The following is a 23,420-nucleotide window of genomic DNA, read 5'->3' as shown; positions in this document are numbered from 1 at the left end:
TGGGAGACCGAACTCTGGGCTGAAGTCCTGAATGAAAGAGGAAGGCATGGATATTATCAAGATATCACAGAGGGCATGTTTTAGAGTGCAGCGATCAATCTGTCACTTACACTATCGGGGTTTTATAACACAGGAAAGGCCTGAGATGAAGATTACACTAAAACCAGGAAAATGAAGTTTGGTTGGACATATCAAAATGTAATAGTATCATTGAAGATATATTAGTTTAAATGAAAGTGGGATGTCAGTGATTTGTGCTCCAACTGCACAGTGCCCAAAATAAACTTTGGCCATTCAAAAATATTAAAATTGTTCACAAAATAGCTTTTTTCCCTTATATTTATGGAAAGCAAATTATTGAGTGACTAGCATAACCAGGTACAGAGGTAAAGCATGGATCATATTTTTGACCAATCACCAGTTAAGCTAATAGTAAAGAGTCAAGTCCAGGTGGAATATATACCATTTGTTCAGTGCTGACACTATACCGAACCTATTAAAAGTGAATAAATCAATGAATACAAACCTTTTTCAACTTGGCCTTTTGAAAACTCACACTCTTATAGTACTTACAGCAGCATTAGTACTGTATACTGTATTTTTTTCTATGAAACCATTCAAATGTATCCATAAAGTGCATGCCATGATGTAATTCTGCTGCCAAGTCTTTATGATCCAGTGGTAACTCTGACATTGTACAAATGTCAATGCCATAACCCTATTCCAGAAGCACAAAATGAGAATTAATGGCAGAAATGGTTTCAATGACTGCATTCAATTTATAATAATTTAACCCAAAGCCTAACGTGACATCAAACCACAATTGTGTAAAACAAGGTGCTTGAATAGAAAAGTCTAGGAGGAATACACAATGGAATCTTGTCATTTGTGTAATTTTCTATAAATCCTTGGAACATGCAATACAGACAATTCTGTTTGTGAAAAACATGCAGAATGTAAGAGCTGTGTGGATTTGTGGAACGGGAAGATGTCTGTATCTGGTTGTAACAAAAGTTCGATTTTCTACTTGTGCCGCTGTTCAAACGCTTCGACCAATCAGATGCAAATGATGTTCTGCGTTTTCCGATCACTTTCACCAAGAGCCATCCATATTAATCTGAAGTGAGCAAGGTTACCTAGGCACTGGATTTTGGAAGAAAAGTGTCCGATTAGATTTGAGAGAAGACAGAAATATGAACTGGTAAACTAATACAAGAATCCGTGTATTTGAGAGCATGTTTGCGGAGGTCAAAACTATACACCGAACAAGATTTTTCTATAAAACCACAGGATATTTTGTTCTTTGTAGAGACATTCTATTTTCCAAATAATTGCAGCATTTGTGACTTGCTCCAGCTCAAATTGTGATTTCAATTTGACTGTGATATATTGTACAGCCCTAAAAAGGACATTGTAATTGTAATTCAAAATGTTCTAAAGTGTAAATGTCTTCTCGAAGCCTGGCTATACAGAGGTTGTAACATGTGTCTTTATGTGTGACCAGCCTAAAGTCATGGCCGACGCACCTCTCCCCTGTCCCATACCGAACAGTCTGACATGTGAAGTATTAACATTGGCACATGCACACGAGTCAGGTGACCGCGCTATTGGCCGTTCTGCCGTTAAGGTCCTGGTGGGGTTAAACTCCTGACAGGACGAGATGGAGTGTCCCTTCTGTAATGAATAAAGCAGTTAACAGAGCGTTGTCTGCACACAAAGACTGCACCCAGAGGTCCCTCCCCCATCTGCTGCGCCCTGTGCACCCAGCAGCTGAAGGTTACCTCCAAAGGGAAAGAAATAATGATCCCTGTAGCAAAAGGAGGTACGCTCACACATTTCTGCTGACTTCAAACTGTACTCATAAGGCTGAAGTGCAGTGTGCAAACGGCAAAAATCAAACTTAGGGAATAACCAGCTCAGACACAGTAAAGAAAGTCTTTAATATTAATGTTTAGTTTGTGCAGAGCTGGACTTTACATGCTTCGTATTTTCAAACTGATCAAACAACTACTATAGCATGATTTAGAAAGTTCAAGATGCACAAAGAGACATTTGAAAAAGGGGAGCTGTCAGCTACTTGTCTCCATAAAGATAGATATATTTAATGCCATATCATGCGACATTCCAGGCAATGAAATAACATCTCCAGGAAGAAAATCAGATAGCAGATCCTACACCAGAAAAGTTTCATAGCGCTCCTTTAAAGAGCAAGTACAAAACTGAAATGGTTTCTACTGTATAGTTATTGAAGAAGCTATTGTGTCTCCATGTTTGAAATTGGCAAAACTTTCTTCATGCACAATCTCATTTGGAATATTTTCAAACCCCGGCACAATCTGGCACAAATGTTTCACTGCAGCAGGATTTTCATTTGCAAAGTCTCATCTGCAAAAAACAAAACTCATTTTGACACTTGTTCAGGTGTGACTAATTCATTTATTGGCAGGAATGAAAGTGAGCTGCTTATCACATATTCAAGAAAAGACGTACTGTATCTTGTACCAAAACTGCTATATGGTTTCAGAATCCGATTAGAACGCCAAAACTGTAAGTACACTGGTAAAGCATGTCTCGTTCAACAACATACTACTTGTTACTTCTTGTAAATTCTAAACGTCAAATGTTCTCTTCACAATAGTTCCAAGGTTACTGAAGCTGGCAGCAGGAATGGCTTTTGGAAATCCACAACAAAAGAACTTTAGAACTTCATGTGTGATACCTGAGCTGCAGGGTGGCACTAGGTTTCAGCTTCTGTGGTGGATACCTCTGCCACCACTCTAGAGTATCAGTGCTTTTCTTTAATTTCATTTACATTTAACTTTACCATTTCCATTAAATAAAAAAAATGCATCTAATTTGGGTGCACAAATTTTAGTTTATGTCTGTCTAAATTTACTTACACTTGTTTCTTTTGAGTTGCCAGAGAAAAGACCCAGGCAGGGGGAGGGAGGGCCATAAAAGCCCACCATATCAAAACAAAAATGACACAATTCAGACATCATGCATTTGTGTATTGCCCAATGACAGGAAAATGGATAGTGGATGTGTTGTGTGGAGGGCTGCGTGACTTATGGACAAATTATTATTGCTAACCTGGCAAAAGCTATATTCAGAATGTAACAACAAATGCTAAAACAAAACGCAGTATATTTAGTTTTAATTCATATTTTGGTTTAGTCTTTTAAGTGTAGAATTTCTGACTGACCAGTAAATAAAGCTATTTGACATAGAGTACACAAAATATCATATGGAAATTCAACATGCTTATCAAATATCACATTTTTCTTCTATCGCGCAGCCCCGATGTGTCTCTCTGTCCAGAAACTCCAGAAATTTACTCGTAATACAACTCCAGGTTCATCCCATCATGAATTTCATCTGAACACAGTAGTTAAGGTTGAACTTTTTGTGAATTTAAAATCAGAATTTAAAAAAATACATATACTCATTTGTACCTTCTATCTAATGCTGCATTCAGTTTATGAAATGAAGAGAGCCCACCCAAGAGCCCACCTGGACCAAGACTAAGCAATTTAGTTTGCTTAGTTTGTAGTTATTTTATTAATCACTGTTATTTTCTGTATAGTTATAATCATTTGCCTTATTGCTACTTTGTCCAAGTTAATATTTTAGTTTATCTTTTAGTGTAGTACCTCCCTCTTGTGTTCATTTTGAGTTAGTCCTCTTGTATTTAAACACACCCGTTCTTGTCTCTGGTTGGGTTAATTTTGGTTTTGTTCTATTCAGTTGGGTCATATTCAGTGATTCAGCCATTCACTTACCAACCAAGTCCAAGCTGACTTTTCTCTCTCTTTTTTAACTGGTACATCAAACATTACACCAGTCCAGCTTTTGCCAGGTCATAAACATAATTATTTCGTTGTGCTTTGGCCCCATTCCGGCTGCAGCGGCTTTTTGTTTTTCCTCAGAGACTCAGGAGGACAACAAAGAGGCCAGACGTCGTGGCCGCGTGCCTTCCTCGGAGCCCACGGGGAAGCGCTGCATTGTTTGGTCTCGCTCTGCAGGCCTTTCAAAAACATTGCAGAGACCGACCGGCCTGCGCCTTTACAAGTGCTGCGAGCTGCATTGATTGAAGGTTTATGCGATCAATGCTATCAAGACAGGGTCACCACCTGAATGTCAATATGCAACGTGCTGAACCATGTCGCAATATCATCCCTGTAATAAACACGTGTGAGGTAGTAAAGAGGGAGGAAGGTAGAGACAGAGTTTTATGGGAGAAAAACGGGAACGTAAAGTATAGAGTAATGTGTCATGAGTGGTGATGTTATGGGACACTTCACTCTTACTTGTATCTAAAATTCAAAGATATCTGGAACAAGTTTTATTACAAAAATCTCTAGCTAAAGCTCCGTTGATATCGGGGGCGGCGCCGGATAGTTTTGGTTGGAGGAGCTATGCGGGTAATAAGTTCTCCAATGGAAGGCGGAGGGAAGTTAAATGTAGTTAGTCCCTGTAGTGATTTATAAAACCTAATATGGGATCGTTTGCAACTGTAGTCTCATTTTGAACTCTGTGGTTTCCATTTGCGGCTTTTTAGTGAAGATTGGATGTGCCGTGAAAATGGGGCAAAAATCTCAAGGGAGTTATGGGGGGGGGGGGGGGTGCATTGTTTGGTATTGCTTTTGCCCCCAGAAGCACGTGATTCTAGTCCTGGTTTAGTTTCAGGTTTATTCTCGGTTTAGTCCTGGTTTTGATGCGGTGTGTAAGAGGGAAAACTGCATATTTACTGTATTTGTCCATGTAATTCACTACAATACAAGTGATTTTAGGTAACTTGGCGAAACTGAATGATAAAAAATGAAAACTAAACTGTGCTATCATCATGTCTGTGTAATCCCAGGTATGATCCATAGCAAACGAACAAATTCTCTTCTGTCAAATGGGCACAAGTTTTACAGTGAAGAGATTAAAATCTAAAGCTTGTTATACATTGAAGATACAGAATTGGCAACATCCATCTTCCTTTGTAGTGTACCATACGCCCTGACAGACCCGACTGTTCCGCACCTTTTGGCTTGAATGAGCACAGTTAGAGATTTTCACACAAAACAAAAAGATGAGCTGAACCAAAAGTGTCCATGCTGCCAAAACTACAGTCTTCAACTCTAATGGGTTCACAAAAAAACACATACCATTACTTTATGTCTATAATGTTGTGGGGGTTTTCACTATGATGCCTGCACAAATTAAAAAGTTGCATTATAGCCTCTAAGGAAACAAACAACTAAGCTCAAACGTGTGCACTGGGGACAAAACATCAAATTCCACCAATAGGCCCATATTGTAAAAGTTATAATAAAATATAATTGACTTGGTGCTCTTCAATGATTGAATTGATCCATTGAGGCTTAGTGGCGAAACAACAGATGATTAAAATGTGGAAATTAAAAGGTGATTCTCTGGAGCTACCGCAGCTAAACTGTCTATCGCCATAGAGGAGGTAGAATTGTGACTGCAGGCTGTTGTTTAGTAGCTCCAGTGGCTCCAGGCCTCTGTGGGGGAGGCAGTTTGAAGTGCCAGTGTCTCACCTGGTGTTAGTGCAGCGGACACAAGGTGACTCATTTATTATGGATGAACTGTAGTGGCCAGCAGAGGACACACTGGTCACCTTGTTGGATCTGAGGCACAGAGAATCTTTGAACACCGCACGGCAAACCTGTGACTACCTGCTGACCATGAGCAAAACACTGCCACATAATGCACGTGCACAATCATCCATTCTACACAGGGAAAGTACAGAAGTTGTTTCAAATGTTAGATTGAATTCAGGCTGGTGTTGAAAGAAATCCGCTTCCCTGGCTCAGAACCCAGTGCACTTGAGTGAGTCTGGCTCCCCCCAAGGTTTAAGCCCTCAATGCAATTGGCTGCACTTCAAGCCAAAAAATGCAGAAGTCTCAGTCCATCCATTATAAACAGTTCTGTGGTGGGCAGCTGCCAGGCAGCCAACTGAGGCAGGTAACTGGCACACTCACCTGGACTGCACAAAACATGTGTAAAACATGAATGACTTTGTTAACAAAGTCTAGGAGATTGTTCTAATTGAATGTTGCCATTAGAAGCAGGTCACCTTTTGGTATAGAAAATAAACAAAAAGGAAAAAAAACAATACTATTTGCCAAGTTTATAAAGTTAGAGCGCCCACAAAGATTCAGTGCAATATGATGTAATAGTCAAAAGGAACGCACAGAAGAAGCCACGTCAACAGTAAAAGGTTGTATATTACAGCGTTTTACTGACAAGCGCCTTGTTAATCCTGAGTATAAAATCAGTGTGACAGCAGCAGTGTGTTATAAACTGAAGCATGTGCTGTGTTTCCCTCTGTTTCTCTGGACACAAATGTTGGTGTGCTGGTATACTGGTGCAGGTGGTCTCTGGGTTCAAAAGAGCGGAAAGTCGCCTTCACAGTTGTGTTCGGACTCAGATTTATGGGTCGGGATCTCCAGCCGGGTGGGAGGCTGCAGCGGGCCCAGGGCAGCACAGCGGCAACAGCACTTCCATCTGTTGTCACGGTCTGCTCCTATCTGCATCCTAATCCGTCTCCACAAAAAGAGAACAAACAAAGGCAGGGGCTTCCACACTTGGCTCAAAGACTCAGGGTGGGGTGGATGGGATGTGAAATGTAGATAGAGTAAAACATCTATATAGCCATTTCAATTTCTATAACAATTCTCACCAATAGAGTCTTATAGGAATAGTGCGGTTTGCTTACGTGGGCTAAACCAGGACTAAATCTTAACAAAAAACTGATACAAAAACATGCACAGGACTAACTCAAGGTCTAAATGAGGATTAGACCAAGCGGAAATATTGTTAATAATATAATTTCTATGCGCTAATAGTTTCTTAATAACCATTTATTGTTAGGATTAAGATTAAAGAGAGACTAAAAAGACTGCAACAAAACATGGCCCTGAAAATTAATTATATAACAATCTAAACAAAACTAAAAGCCAAAACAGCTAAATAATTCACCTGACACCTGAAAATCACCTGACCAAATGAAAACGAAACAGTTAAGAGGCAGAACTGGTGGATTTGCTTGCTCATTTGCTCATATATAAATATAGTCTGCATTAAAACCACTGGATGCTTCTTTACATTTAAATGATGTGAAGGGTATTCAAGGTCACTTATTTGTCATTATTCATGGGCTAAAGGCGGTTGACATTCAGAGTGCGTTGGTGCCTCCACTCAGCAGATGTAGCTCGTGGTACAAAAGAGTGCCAGAGCTGACTAATCATTGGTATATGCAGCCATAATGTGCTCTCAATGTCTGAACACACACATCATCCATCACACACAGATCCTAATGTCTTTGGGCTGCATGGGGAAAGGGCATTGGTAGAAGGTGTGGCATATCTAAGATCTAATAAATATACATTTCCTCAGGCAACAGAAGGAAGCAGCCAGATCTGAGGATTCATTTCCTACTCCTGCAGACATAGCAGATAAGGTTTGATACAGTGCGGGCATGCAAAATCCACATCCTGCAACCAGGTTTGGAGTTTTATTAATGTGTGCTCTAAAAACAAATAGCAGTGTTTCCCGTACAGGAGACTATGTGGGTCCCTAATAGTCAAACAAAAAAATCTCATACTAATTATACTGTATGCTTGTAGTATTGTCTTTAATGTACAGAAGTGACAAGTATTCTGTAATCAGTCCTTTTTTGATCAGCCAAGGTAATAAATCATCTGTACTCTATCACTTGTAGTAAATACAATTGATCAAATAGAGATAACCTGTGGAACTATAGTCTGTGTACAACACTGAATATTTTAAGTTATTCTTAAGTGCAGAAGCCAAAGCTAAAGTTAGACTAGAGTAAATTGCTGGACCTTGGCTGGGCTGCCTCCATGTTTTCACAGTTGTATTACATCCACAGTTGATGCCAGGCGTGTCTGTGGCCTGCGGCGAGCAGCAGAACAGCAGGCTAAAGTGCACACCATGCACTCTCCATATGAGTGCTCAGTGTATCAGGGACAAAGCAGTCAGAGAGGCAGACGGCCAGCAGGCTGTGCACCAGCTTTACGTGGGATGTTATGACCTACAGCAAGGGCAAAGCTCATATGCAATGAATAAGACTATTAGAGTTTTCTATACACGGGCATCAGACTAATGATGCTGAGATTCTTTTTCTTTTTTTTCTATAGGTTGTGTTCACATTTTAGAATTTGATGATTTAATCATTTCAGATAGGGAGTAAGGCCTATATAACTATAACTTCACAATAGAATTTATAAGATTCTTTCCTTCAGCTCAATTTTAAGCAAAGGAGATTCAAGAAAGTTGTCATGTCATGTGAATGTGACCTCTTAACATACTTGTCATTCTTTCTGTTGTATTTCAGCCATTGGACCAAACTCTAGCGATGTAGTGTGCATTTACTGTTCCAAGAAACAGGCCAAACTAATAAAAGGAACAAAAGTAATGTAAATGTAAATATAAATCCAAAGTTACCATGACAGAGATGTGTAGAATTCGTATCTCCTCTTTGGCTGAATCATTGGCTGGGTCCTCGGTGGGTTCAGGCAGGCTCACACTGCCGTCCTGATGGTGAATGTGAAACAGAAGAGTGCCGTTCTCCAACCACTGCTGCCTCCAGCGCACCAGCGGGATGTCCTCCGAGTTACCCGAAATCTCTGCAAGACATGAAAGAAACTGGTTTAGAACTTATCATATAACTTACATCTGCTTTACTGTAGTAATCTTATCGCTCATCTGAACTGGGGGAGATCCAACAAACTCATATTTTTGTAACGTATTAGAGAATCGTGCTTTCTGCATATGAGGCAAGTAATGTGAGTAATGATTGCCTATATGTGCACCAGGGACCTTTTTGTTCATTAAGGCTTCAGACTTTTAAAAAACATTTCAAACTTTTGCTCCTTTTATGGTTGATTTAGTATGAGGCTGTTTCAAAAAAAAAAAATAGCTAATTTGCTGCAGAAGTCCTCCCCATCAATGTCAGCTCTTTCACCTCAAATCCCCTTCTTAGCTGCAAATATCTGATCCAAAAGCAGAGAAGAAACGCTGGGGGAAATGAAGAGCAGAGGATGATTTTGTGAAAGCAGCCAGCCATGAAACTCACTTCTTTGTCAAACCTTCAGATGCCAGACGCTGCCTCTCTGTAGCTGATATAATAGCACAACACTGAGGAGCTGAAATGGAAAACATTACGTATGCATACACAGCGCTACGTTCTGTTTTGTAAATGCACAGAGCAGGAGGACAGCTCATAACTCCACAAAAGAAAAACAAAGATTACAGGAAGTCATTTTTTTTGTAGCAATTTAACAGAAAACACACAATTTCAAGTAAGGCTGAGTCAGCGTTTTGGCGATTAACTGCTTCATGGTGTCTTATTCAGCCAAAAACTTTAATATACTACTAATAATTCTCTGTATGTATAGTCATCATCTTTGTAATTGTATTGTGGATCAGAAACATGGTCAGATTATAGAGATACTAAATGGTTTTGAGTGCTTACAGAACAAGAAATGCTTTGACCACAGTGATTTCAAGACACATTGTGCACTACACTGAAATACTTGGATAGATTTAAGGTGACAGTTATATTTGTAGTCCTCTTAAAAATGAAACTAAACTCTCATCTAGGATTCATTACAAAGATTTATCATCTGCTAGCATAGTTAACAGTCAAGGAGTACATGGATTAAGTGCAAGGCTGTACTTTATATTGTTTCTTGTGATGGGAAAAAAAAGTACATAAATATAAACTGACCAACTGACTGACTGAAGTAATTAAGTAGATATATGTGTATTGTGTTATAGCATATCGATTTGACTAGTACAAAATATTTAGGACTAGTTTTGTTGGTTTAATTGGAAACATACATTGCAATAGGAGGCAATACGTGACAATTTAACAGCCAAAACTGTATTGAATAAAATATTTAGAACCTCAGCTGTAATCTATGGCAAACACTTGGTAACAATGTGTTTTTGTTATTCTGCAGCTAGAACAGCAGTGAAAAAGTATTTCTGCTTTAACTACTGTGACTGTGGATGTGAACAGGTGTTGACGGAGCAGGGCCGGTCTTGACCTCTCAGGGGCCTTGGACAAAATTGGGGCCCTCCATCTGACCCCGCAGCCATTCGATATTACCACAGTCACACTCGACACAAACACACAGCCTCTACAATCCTTAAAACAAGTTTGTTCTATTTGTTGGTCAGAGAATAACCCCAGCAGCAGTAATCCAGGCCTCTGACGTGTTTTAAATTGAATACCTGCACAATAGCAAGTGTCAGTCCTTGGTTTCCTTTTGGCCTGAGAATAGGCTGTGTGGCATTTAAAAGAGTAGGTTATTCAAAGGTTTCTATAGTAACAAAAGGTATTGCAGATTGCGTTGAAATACTACAAAATAATAATCATTAAAAAATCTTGTTAAAGGGCTCATATGACTCTATTTTCCGATCTGTGTTATAATGTTGGTTCCTGATCATGAACAGACCTGGAGTTGTGTTTTGTTTCATTCACATATGTTTAATTAACACACAAATTCTTCATATATAGACTGAATACTTCTATCAAACAGAAAACACACAGTTCTACCTTGTGATGTCAATGTGGTATATACACATGATAATAGTAAAGGAAGTGATCCACTGTGTTTTTAAACTCCATATACCTTCACTAGAATCATTTAGAACAGGCATGCCAAAACTGTGGCCCAGGGGCCAAATGGGGTCCTCAGACCAATTTTTCTTGGCCCTCAAGCTTCCAGGTGAATAGGTCCATATTACTTTAAAGAGTACTTTTTACTGTACATTTCTGAAAATCTACTTTATCAAGCCCATATCAAGTATTTAATGTGCCCCATTGAGGATGTAACCATGAATAAACATCTAGTGGTTCAGTCTAGATCAGGGGTCGGGAACCTATGGCTCGCGAGCCAGACATGGCTCTTTTGATGACTGCATCTGGCTCTCAGATAAATATTAGCTGACATTTGTTAACACAATAAGTAATGAATAAATTATACATAAATACAGAAGTAATCAAATCAAGTAATTCTCAAAAATAAATAATACTACAGTAAGAAAACCATTTGGCTCCGTCTTTATGCGCTGCCTCAACTAACACATTGTCACAGCATGTGCTGTTTTCCCTCATGTGCGCTATCGCTCTTAAAGTGACAGTTACATATTAACGTAAAACTTCAATAACGACAATCCTAAGATATTTTCCAAAATCAACATTAATGCAATAAAACAAGTGTAGCTTATACATATAAATCAAATATTAACATAAAACATAATTTATTAACATTAAAATATTAACACTGAATTTGCATGCATTACCAAACGTAAACCAAAACTTGGCTCCCACAGATGTTATTGAAAAAAATATTAATACATTCAGAGACTTCTTATACTCTAAAATTGTTGGTCTTGTTTAAAAATTCACACATTTAGTTGTATTCAGAGTTTAAAAATATTGTATGGCTCTCACGGAAATACATTTTAAAATAAGTGACTTTTTTAGCTCTCTCGAATAAAAAGGTTCCCGACCCCTGGTCTAGATTATAATAATAACGCAGATTTGAAGTATTCAGTCTATGGCCCTCAATGGGCCCTCAGCTTTATTTGTGTTTTTATATTTGGCCCTTAATGAGAGAAGTTTGGACACCCTTGATTTAGAAGATTAAACTAAAGGTAAAATGTAGCTGTTAACTTGAAAACTACCACTACATGACATCACAAGGTGGAACAGAGCATTTTGAGCATTTGAGATGTAAAAAGACTAGCAATAAAAGTTTACTCAAACATGCGTGAAAGAAACAAAACACAACTCCAGTTATGTTTTTGATGAGGTAACAGTATCATAATATGACTAAAAAGAGTCAATTTTGTGTAAGATATGACCTTTAATGACAGGTATATGATCTTTTTTTTGTTTGTTTCTTTACAAATTTCTGTTTCAAAGCTCTGTTACACTATATACAGTTTATATAATCCATATAATCCAATCCAATGGGTCTAGTGAATACTGTTGTTGTGTCCTTAGGCAAGAAACTTCACTCGCATCGTCTAGTATGAATGTGAAGTGTGCGTGAGTGTTGGTGTTGGTCAGTGGGGGAGATGGCACAGATTGGCTCCCGTACTTATGTCATTTTACCCCAGGGAAGCTGTGGTTACAATAGTATCTTGCCACCACAGAGTATGGGGTGAATGAATAATGCAATGTAAAGTGCTTTAGATGTCTTGAAAGATGCTATATAAATCAAATTATTTATCGGAGTCCATTCTTTATTCTTGGGGTTTGCTACTGATAAAGCACTGTACGATTTTGTCACAAAGTGCTGATTTTACAGAGTACAGAATGAGGGAGAAAAAAAGCTGTTGTATCATCATTATTTACGTATAATATATGTATTGGAAAATCTATTACGTCTTGACCCCAGCCTTAATTAGAGTCTAGAAAACCTGATCTTGTATATAACCCCATTAGCAGCATCCTACACCCATCGCTCTTTCGTTTATAGATGACTTGAGATGCTTGCCACTGAGATAGACAATTACACTAATTGCAAGCTCAACTCAGAGCACTACACAAGTCTATTATCTAAATATATTAAGCCAACTGCACTGCTATACAAGCTATTACATAATTTAAAGCTCATTTCCAACACATAATATTTTACAAGCAACAACAGAAGATGCCAGGCGAGCACAGAAGTGCATGCTGGGAGTCCAATACAGAAATGAAGGGACATAGCCCATTAGTGTATAGTCCATAATTGATCAAAGTCTACACTGGGCGCATGGCTGTAGGCAGAAATCACAGAAAATAAATAATGATGAGATTAGCTTGATCAAAAGAAACAGCCAAGACTTCAATGTATGGGACGAGGGAATTAGGACGACAACAGGAGGACAGGGATGGGACAAAAGAAGACAAAACCTACTTAGCCTTGTGTATTCTATATATAAACACAGGCTTACCCAGGCCCAGGACACCATTACACTGATTACTCGTGGATGTAGCTGCAAGCAACATTTTCCTGCTGAACACGGACTTTCAAACAGCCATGCTAGCTCAGGGATCACACCTTTGCACCTGCGCTCTTTAGGACTCGATTGAATCTGAGCCATGACAAAAGTGGAAGACAAATCGGACTCATGTAAAATACTTAATTACATAATTATCTTAAAATATTCGGGGGCCATAATTACCAACTCTGTAAAAGTGCAATATGTACTTATGGCGTGGAGTACGTCATCCGCTTGTCACAATAGAGTTGTTAATGCTTTGGTTGGAATGTTCCACAGCGTAGCATTAAGGCCAAGTTAGATCTGTGGAGAGGCAATGCCGCTTAGAGTAAGAATGCATGTTATACGAGGTATTTTTGAGTAATAAAAACACCTGCTAAGAAATAAATACGAGGTAGACTCCATGCTGTGAACCCTTACAGGCAAAACAATAACATTTCCATGGAGACAAAAAAAAATCTTATATTAGAACAGTTATAAATAGGAAAGGTAAGGCAAGACAAGTTTATTTGAATTACTTTGTGTATGAATTGTGCTATACAAAGTGCTTTACAGAATAAGAAGGACATTAAAATCACAATAAAAACAAATCAAAACATAAGTAATCATCATAAAATTAACATTAAAGGAGAAAAGTGCAAAATAAAAATCTTTCACTCATATGCATATCTAAACAGAGCTGTTTTGAGCCTGGATATAAACATTGTCAAAGTAGAGGCCTGTCTCACATCTGCAGGAATATTGTTCCAGATTTTAGCTGCAAAAAAACTGAGACACTTATTCCCCATGTTTAGTCCTGGCTCTGGGCACCAACAGGAGGCTGGTCCCTGAAGTCCTCAGAGTGTGAGATGGTTCATATGACACTAACATATGGGAGATGTACTTTGTCTATTCTCTGAGCCACAGGAGCCAGTGCAGAGACCTGAGCACAGGACTTATGTGCTCGTACTTCCTGGTCCTAGTCAGGACCCGAGCAGCAGTGTCCTGGATGTACTGCAGCTGTCTTAACCCTCATTTGGAGAGGCCAATAAACAGGCCATTACAGTAGTGAAACATGCTGGAGACAAATGCATGGATACATCTCTCCAAGTCTGGTTTAGACAGTATATCTTTAATTTTTGCAATATTTTTAGATGGTAAAAAACTGGGGTTAGGGTAAAGTAAATAAAAAAATAATTTATTAATAAATAACTAAAAAGGTCATGACTGTTTGTATTTCACTCACGAAATCAGCAGTTTTCTATCTCCTGTTCCTTTCTCTGCTTATCCTCTCAGAAAGACATTGTTTGAGCATTAATCAATATTTAATGTCAGATTCTGATGGCAGCCATTTCACAGGGGATTTTATAGATACGTGTGGATTTTACTTCCCATTGGCCCTGTGGTGCCACTCTGACTCGTATAACATTGTCCCATAAAGCTCAACATTTACAACATAACCTTTTATCTGCCCATCTTCACCACCACACCCCTGGAGATAATCTCACTGGGTGCTTCTAGCTTTCAAAATGGATTATAAAAAGGTAATTTGGTCGATACCTGCCTCTTGTTTTTTGCCATTAATAATAAAGTGCTATATTTAGAATTCTTAAAAGCATCATTCAAATCTATGCATAACACTAAACTTTTATTTGTACAATTATAATTCATTTCACTTACGGTAACTGGCTAATGCAAGCAACATTTTGGGTCTGTAATGTACTGAGATTATTGATTTGATACACTGATATACAGTTGAAACCAGAAGTTTACATACGCTATATAAAAAGACACCTGCACTTTTTTCCCTTCACTGTCTAACATGAAATCAGACTAAACTTTTCCTGTTTTAGGTCAGTAGTTTACATACACTTCATCCGTATTTGGTACCATTGCCTTTAAACTGTATGACTTGGGTCAAACATTTTGGATATCCCTCCACAAGCTTCTCACAATACTTGGCAGGACATTTGGCCCATTCCTCCAGACAGAACTGATATGACTGAGCCAAGTTTGTAGGTCGTCTCGCTCGCACATGCCTTTTCAGGTCTGCCCATAAATCTTCTGTATGATTGAGATCAGGGCTTTGTGATGACCACTCCAAAACATTGACTTTGTTATCCTCAAGCCACTTTGTAACCAATTTGGCAGTATGCTTCAGATAATTTCCACGTCATTCTTATTTGCGCCCCAACCTTCAATTTCTGGCTGAGGTGTGAGATCTATCAAAACATGGACTATATTGCAATTGTTGTTCTGGAGATGTATACAGTAAATAGTAAAAACAAAAACAAATTATTTTAATCATATGACATGATATTTCTGACTTTTTCTGGGTTATTTTGTGATTCATTCATTTAATGTAAGATACTTGAACCTCAACCAAGACATTTACAAAGCTAATTTCTTATAAAACAGTGTACCAGGTTACTAGGTTTGACTTTTTTCAGCATGCATAGGTTGTTGTAAATACATTATAGATTACATAATGATAACTCTTACTTCGCTGTACAATTGATTCATTGTATTATTCTAATAATATGATTTCCCCCTATAAAATGAAAACAATGCATAGTCCCTAATGTTATTGTCCTGTTTGCGTGACAATATTAGTCTTTAACTCCAAGCTTCACTGCGGACTGTTTTATCACACAAAGGCCAGGCCCGCTTATGCAAATCCCTCTTTTTAATTCCTGTGCTCATCTGTTGGCACTTACCTAGCTTCAAATATTTATAGCTAAGAGCAGCATTGTTAATACACACAGTGTACATGCATAACATCACAATGCGGTCTCTTCTAGCACTTTTCACGCTGGTTGAGCTAACATGCCCACTTTGTCAGACCATTACCGTGATTAGCCGTATAGTCTTGGACACTGGCCATAACCCTGATATAGATTATAACCTGTTTACAAAGCACAAGGTTTAATGCTTTTACTGCGTCTGTGTGCATGTGTGAGCGCCTAACAAGGATTTATCCAGGCAGTAACGGCTGTACCTTATGCTCCAGTGGAATACTTTCTTTTAGCCTGTAAAGCTGACACAGACTGTAAAGACGCCCTATGTAGCTTTTCTGGTGGAGGATCTGTTAACTGTTTACCACCATGGAGCATGCTTTGCCTGGAATGTTCCACAGTAGGGTTTTAAACTGATTTATCTCTGAGACAAGCAGGGTCCAACCTAGTTACAGTTCAGGATGCAGGGTAGACAAGTGTAATGCCATACTGTGGAAAAATCCGGTCAAAGTAATACAATCTCCATGGAGACAAACAAGTGGCAGACCACACACACCAGAAAAAGTACACAGCGCACCTTTAGCTTCAATGTAAATGATATGCCAGCTTGTAACATGTCACTTTACAAACAGTGCTCCTATTTTCCCATGGGGCAGCTGGGCCACTATAGCTGGATTATAATGAGAATGTTGGCCAGGACCATGGACAGCTCCACTCTGAGAAAAGTCTAGTCTAAAAGGGGGCAGAGCGGCAGAGGCGGAGGAGGAGCAATAGTGAGGAGGTCTGTGGGAGGAGTCAGTCACCTACAAGCACCCAAGTGAATCAACGTAATGCGATTATGTAGCATTATAAGGTACCAGCTCTGCATTCTGATTCACTGCACTATTTAGTTTAAAAGGACTTCGGCTGCATCTGTCTTAAGAGTACTGAAGCTTCATTTGTAAAGATAAGCAATGTGTGTGGAAATTACCTTTATGTAACTCTCCAAATCAGTGCTTTTACAGGGCCATTTTTGAGTTCAAGACATATTATAATGGCGTACGCTGTTGTAACATTTGCCCATTTTCACTGGTACCTCACCATATTGCAATTCAGGATGTGCCTTTGTGTTTTTAAAGTGCTAATAGAACATCACTGAGCCTGTTCTGATGTAATTTCATTTAGCCTAATTTTTAAAAGCAGTGGCAGGTGCAGTCCTAGCCCCCTCTACTGGTGATTTTTTTTACAGATAAATTGCTTCAGAGTGTTTCCAAGATGCTTTAAGTTTCAAATCATACTGCAAAGAAGTGAATCTATCAACTATGGGCTTTAGTTGTGGGACAATGCGTAAAGTAGCCAATCCACTATTCTCCATGCTCTCATTGAATAATACTGAGCTACAAATAAAAACTAAAGCTCCTATATTACACAAAACTGATTGTGTGAGGTTTAAGCCATGTTATAATGTTGTTACATCAACAAAAGCACACCTGGAGTTGTGTTTTGCTTCATTCACACATGTTTGAGTAACCCTTTATTATTACTCTGTCAACATCTCCAAAGCTCAAAATGCTCTGATCCACCTTGTGATGTCATGAAGTGGTCGTTTTCAAGTTAACAGCTACGTTTTACTTTTAGTTCAGGAGAGATTAGCAGTTCTAGGGCTGAAATCATCCAAATTATTCTAGAGAAGGTGTATGGAGTTTAAAAACACAGTGGATCACTTCCTGTAATACCACATGATGACATCAGAAGGTGGAACAGAGTGTTTTCAGTTTGAGATAAAAACTCAGCCTAAATATGCAGAGTCTGTGTGTTAAACATGTGTGAATTAAACAAAACAACTCCATGTTTGTGATGAGGACACAACATAACATAGATTAGAAAAAAGTGTAATATGGGTCCTTTAATTTTATCACAAACACTTGGAGTGAGTGTAGTTTCACAGTAAATTGCAGATGACATAGTGCTGGTTCAGATGCTAAGATGGTAATAAATAGACAGTGAAGTGAAAAGCAGAGTGCTCTGTACCATTCAGGGCACATATTTGGGAGCAATATAAAGCTGTCAGCCTTTAGCACCCAGTGGGGAGGTTTTGTACTGTTTCTGGCAATAACATCACAGCCCAGTGTCAAGAGGGGAATAAAATCATTCATCTTATTGGAGAGAGCTGGTGGATATCGCAGCAACAGATTCCCACCAGCCCTCTGGGACCTCTCAGACCCAAGTTTTCTGCTAACAACGTCACAAAGCAAAACACTGGGTTGAGCACCACTATAAAGGACAACCTCTGTAACAACATAGTGTTATTTCATATTATTTGGTAACATTTAAATAAAGTACTTGCTAAAAGAAATAACTTAAAAAGAGCTTTAAATTCCCTTGTTTGTGTTAAACTCTAGGAATTATCCCTTATCTCTATATTGATCCATCTAGCTAACATTTTAGTGTTGAGGAAAGTGGGGAGGAAAACATTAATTTACTTTCATTCATGGCTAAGGTGACCATTTTTTACTATATAGTGCTACAAATTTACTTTTTGCTGTGGGCATAGTAGGATGTTGTCAATAGAGATTACATAGTATTATTTCATATTGTCTGTCTACGTGTGAAATAGACAGTTAGCAACAATGAAGTCTATTAATCTGCTTTACATATTATCTACATATATGTGGTAATAATAGAGACATCGACACATAGCTAATGCAAGAGCAGAACAGAAAGTCTCAGACAAAGCACAGGGAGCCAAGCGTCAAAGAAAAGGCTTTGAAAAGGAAGGCAAGGTGTAGAATGGAACATCCTGGTAACAACTAAAAGATAGAATTGGCTCAAGTGAGTGATTTTCTTATAGCCACTCTGGTTTTCCAACCATTTATTTTAATAGATTATTTTTTCAGAGCAAGGTTTAGTTTGTTTTCATACCTAACAGTTTCGACTGCTCACTAGCGGTCTTCCTCAGAGGGGTCATGTGATGTTGCTGCGAAGTGCTTGGTCAGATTAATTAATCAGAACTTTAAACCAGGACGAGGGGGCCTTGTTACTCTCACACACCTGGGATACTGTTCTGAAGAAGTCGGACTGCACACAAGTCTGTCAAGTCCTATCTAGAAAACAGGGAGCACTTTGTTGAAATCAGAAAATGTGTCTCAGATAAAATAGCCCTGACCTTTGGGGTCTCCCAGGGGTCAATCCTGGGAACCGTGTTGTTCCATCTCTACACGCTGCCGTTAGGCCAGTTAATACGCAGCAATAGTGTTCTACCATAACTATGCAGATGACACTCAAATCTAAGTCTCACTGGCAGCAGGTGAATATGGACCAGTGGATTCACTTTGCCACTGCATCCAACAGATCAGTGTGTGGATGCAAAACAACTTTCTCCAGCTCAGCTCAGACAAGACTGAAGTCATCATCTTTGGCCCAAAGAAACACAGAGAAAGTGTTAACAGTCACCTCCAGTCTCTTCTCTAAAACCTTCAAATCAGGCTAGAAATCTAGGGGTAATAATGGACTCAGACTTGAACTTTAACAGCCACATCAAATCAGTAACATCTGCAGCTTTTTACCATCTAAAAAACTTTGCAAAAATCAAAGGTAAACAGTCAAAGGCAGACTTAGAGAAACTTATCCATGCATTTGTCTCCAGTAGGTTAGACTACTGTAACGTCCTGCTCATTGGCCTCTCCAAACGAGCCTTAACACAGCTGCAGTACATCCAGAACACTACAGCTCGGGTCCTGACTAGAATCAAGAAGTACGAGCACATAAGTTCTCTGCCCAGGTCTCTGCACTGGCTCCTGTACTCAAAGAATAGACCTGAAAGCAGCTCTGCTTGTGAACAAGTCTCTCCATGGCCTAGCACCAAAGTACATGACTTAAGACTGAAATGTCTGGAAAGAAATAAAGACAAGACATAAAGACATACATCTCCGACATGTTAGTGCCATATGAACCATCTCACACTCTGAGAACTTCAGGGACCGGCCTCCTGTTGGTGCCCAGAGTCAGGACTAAACATGGGGAATTAGCGTTTCAGTTTTATGCAGCTAAAACCTGGAACAGTCTTCCTGAAGATGTGAGACGAGCCTCTACTTTGACAATGTTTAAATCCAGGCTCAAAACAGTTCTGTTTATCTGCGCATATGGCTGAAAGGTTTTTATTCCGCACTGTTCTGTATATGTTTTAATTTATGTGATTTCAATCTCCTTCTTATTCTGAAAATCACTTTCAATTACTTTGTGTACGAATTGTGCTATACAAATAAACTTGCCTTGCCAGACGGCGCTGTCGTCCTGCCTCCACCGGTAGAAAGACAGCGCCAAAACCTGACTGCAGAGATCAGATTACATGGAGTTAATATGACTGACTGAGATTCAGGAGCAGGACCACGCCCATCAACCCCGTCTGTCTCCGCTCTCTCGACTTCTCCCGCCTTCTTCCGCCTTCCTCATGTCTCTGAGCTCGAAGACATCAATAAATATCTTCATCATATACCATTGTTGTGGCGTGCTCCTTGCTAGTGAATATTATTTGAATTAAAAGACTATTCTTTCTGAACATGGTCCCTCAGATTGCTCACATCAGGTTGTGCTATTTGCATGTCATTCATATAATTTTAAAGGTCCAGAAATCACATAATAATCTGATTTGAATGTGCATATAAAAATAAAAATAGCCACTGTGAGAGAGAGAATTCTTCAGAACAGATCGGCAACCATGTTTTCAATCAACCCCAGGGCCATTTACAAATGTTTTAAAATCCTCATTCGATTTGAAGTTTTCTTACATGGCAAAAAGATTAAAAAAAATATTGAGTCTTATTAAGTCAATGACATTTGACAGTTGCGTGTAGCTGATCTACAGAGCTGGATGTAATACTGCCAGTGAATTGTCTAAAACTAAACTCTGTTCTATTGAGACAGTGATAGAAATCGTCCCATTGGATGATCACTAGAGGGCATGGCCATAACCCAAATGACAATAGAGCTGCTACTTCCAATTCCCCGTAAACCTTGTAGTAATAAATGACTATTAAAACAAGTGCATTAGAGCTGGGGGCCAGAGCTGAATGAGAGGCTGAAGGCAGAGGAGTAATAAGCATATCATTATTCCTATGTAAACAGGAGAGCACCGCCCTTCAGGTCCCAGGTCTGTCCTCTAGACACACAGTCTCTGAGGGACCGGGGACAGCATGTCAACTACTCCTGCTTTGTCCAAGTGTTATCAGCACGAGGCAATGTTTGGAGACAGGAATCAAACACTGATGCAATTTGGAGAGTGTGTCGTTTAGGATTTAAATGAGTACGGCATTCTGTTTATTTCCCTTTTCGCATCACAAATAGTAACAATGGTTGATCTGAACGGATTAAAACCAAAACAAATAGGGATGGATGTTTTTAAAAGTCATATATTGGTTCTTAATGCTTCACTTGTTTGGACCAAAGCATTTAATATGGTACAGTAATCATCATCTGGACTATACGGACTCTAAAACACATGTCAAAAAGTAATAATATGTTATATACACTAATAAGAATGTCTGTTTAAGGCTTAAATCCTTATGCCGCTGCCCCCCTCACCCGTCACATGTGAAGCTGTGGTCTGAAATGTAATCGCTTTCCATTTTTCAATATAAAGAAAAATATATTCAACCATAAGAAATGAGAGAATCAAATTATCCTCGCTCTATAGGCAGTTTATATGTCGACAGTGAAATTTAGCCATTATCTCAGCTTGGCATCTTCCTCGCTCAGGACATTATAGCATGAAGTGTGACGCCATCCCAGAGAGAGGACAGGTGCAGGTATTTTCCATGGTTCTGCTGTATCTTTGCTGACTGGGTTCAAACAGACATGAGCAGAAACCAGTCTATCGCGGTGTGATCGTCAGCGTGCCATTCACACCCATAATGCTCTGCCACTGTGAATGTTAATTTGCACCCACGTGTGAGCCACATGTTCTCCACTTTAACTAAGACAAATGAAAAGAGAGGGCATTGTGCTGGAAAACACTGCAGCACACATGAATATAAAGGATTACTGAAATCTGTTATATTTGTGACAAGTTGAGTAGGCACGGAGTTTTAAAAGCCACGCTCAGGAAGGGACCAGCAGCACCAGGGGTATGACACCTAAAAACTATGAACGATTACAATTACTCTCAGTAAGGCACACACAAAAAATTACTGGACGGAGGCAAAGTTACTTGAATGAAATACAATAATTGATTTTGTGCAGCTGCAGCTTTGTAAAAATAAAATAAAGGTTTGTTAATGTTAGCACATTAAACGGCCTTTGGTATCCATATTCAGCGTTGATTAGTTCATTTACACATACACCAATGGTTTCTACAAAAAGCATTATGGCTTCCAACCACGAGCACATGCAAATTAAGTCCACTAAGTATAAACGTACATTCAAAGGGCCATCCAGAAGGGGAGGAGGGCACGTCGTCAGGAACCTACAAAAGGCGGTTATATCAATAAAGCTACATAGCCTAAAGAAATGTGTTACATTAACTGTACACCCACTGGAAAGCTATACGTAGCCCTCTCCACACTATACTGAGCCCCTGAGCCAGCTACGTATGTGGAGGTCGTACCAACGCTTGTGGAGCTAAAACAATAGCGGCATTAACAACGCAGCCCAACAACAGCGTACAAACACGCAAGAGATTGGGTGTACCAGCAGTGCATGAATGATGTGCCCAACCCCGTCGCAGGCCTTAAGCCCCACAGTCGCCAGCTTGATGCTCCAACACCACGTAAACAACATGACCAAATTCATGCTTAGGCAGAGTACCACTCAGCAGATGTGATGTTGGAGGAGGGAGAGGTCGGGTAAGGTAGAGCACCCCTGTTTTTAAAGTGCACACTCTACTCTCTGTAGGGTAAGTGGAGAGAGCTTTAGGCCAGCCCACTACATATTGTTTTAACGTCTTAGAAAAGGGACATGTACAATGTTCCCTCTAATTTTTCATGAGTCTGAGCAAACACACAAACTCCCTGAGAGGTCCCATGGACCCCTGTGAGCGACATCAGACGTGCGCACTGTGGTCATGCTGCATCGCATCCATCCAAGTTAAATGGTTTATTAAAAGAATCAAATTACCGCATTTACATTTCTGTTATAAGACTTTTAATTAAGTGCTTTAGCCACTTATACAATGAAAATGACAAAAATCTTGCTCATGACCTGTGTAGTATGTTAATGCTATTGGAAGTATAAATATTTAATTTTAACTATGGCAAAACATGAGCTTCCAACCAAACCAAGACAACTGTAAACTCCAATGTTGAAAACACGTAACATTTTTATGATAAAGCTAAGCTGACTTGTATTATGAGTATAAGCCATTGTGTGAAGCTTTTGCTGTGCACTGAGTGAAATTGTCCTACTGTGTCTGGGAGACAGTTCGTTAACTCTTTTTCAGTATATGACACGATCATTTGATTTTTTAAACTCATAAACTAGTGACAGTATCAATGACCAACACACACTGAGAGGAATCTGTATCTGCACAGCTGCTCTATTACTGTACATTTATATATCATATCAAAACACAATATAAAATGTACATTTGTATATAAAATATAGTCAAAACGAGTGGTATGGGTCAAAATAAATATATATTTACAAACCACAAACTGCAAACAGTAAACAAACACACACTTCAAAATGTAA

General features: G+C 39.1%; 1 protein-coding gene across 4 annotated transcripts in view; it reads right to left on the bottom strand.

Moving 5' to 3' along the window:
• astn1 (astrotactin 1) overlaps positions 1-23,420 on the bottom strand; it is a 346,588-nt gene that overhangs the window by 268,196 nt on the left and 54,972 nt on the right. For all 4 annotated transcript variants that reach the window (XM_033982710.2, XM_033982711.2, XM_033982712.2 and 1 more), the window contains exon 2: positions 8,485-8,666. In XM_033982710.2, the coding sequence (XP_033838601.1) occupies positions 8,485-8,666 (182 nt within the window). The remainder of the gene's footprint in view (positions 1-8,484; positions 8,667-23,420) is intronic.

The sequence above is a fragment of the Periophthalmus magnuspinnatus genome, chromosome 17 (assembly GCF_009829125.3).
Source record: "Periophthalmus magnuspinnatus isolate fPerMag1 chromosome 17, fPerMag1.2.pri, whole genome shotgun sequence".
Classification (NCBI taxonomy): Eukaryota; Metazoa; Chordata; class Actinopteri; order Gobiiformes; family Gobiidae; genus Periophthalmus; species Periophthalmus magnuspinnatus.
The sequence above is the reverse complement of the archived record's forward strand: the minus strand, read 5'-3'. Positions and strand labels throughout refer to the sequence as shown.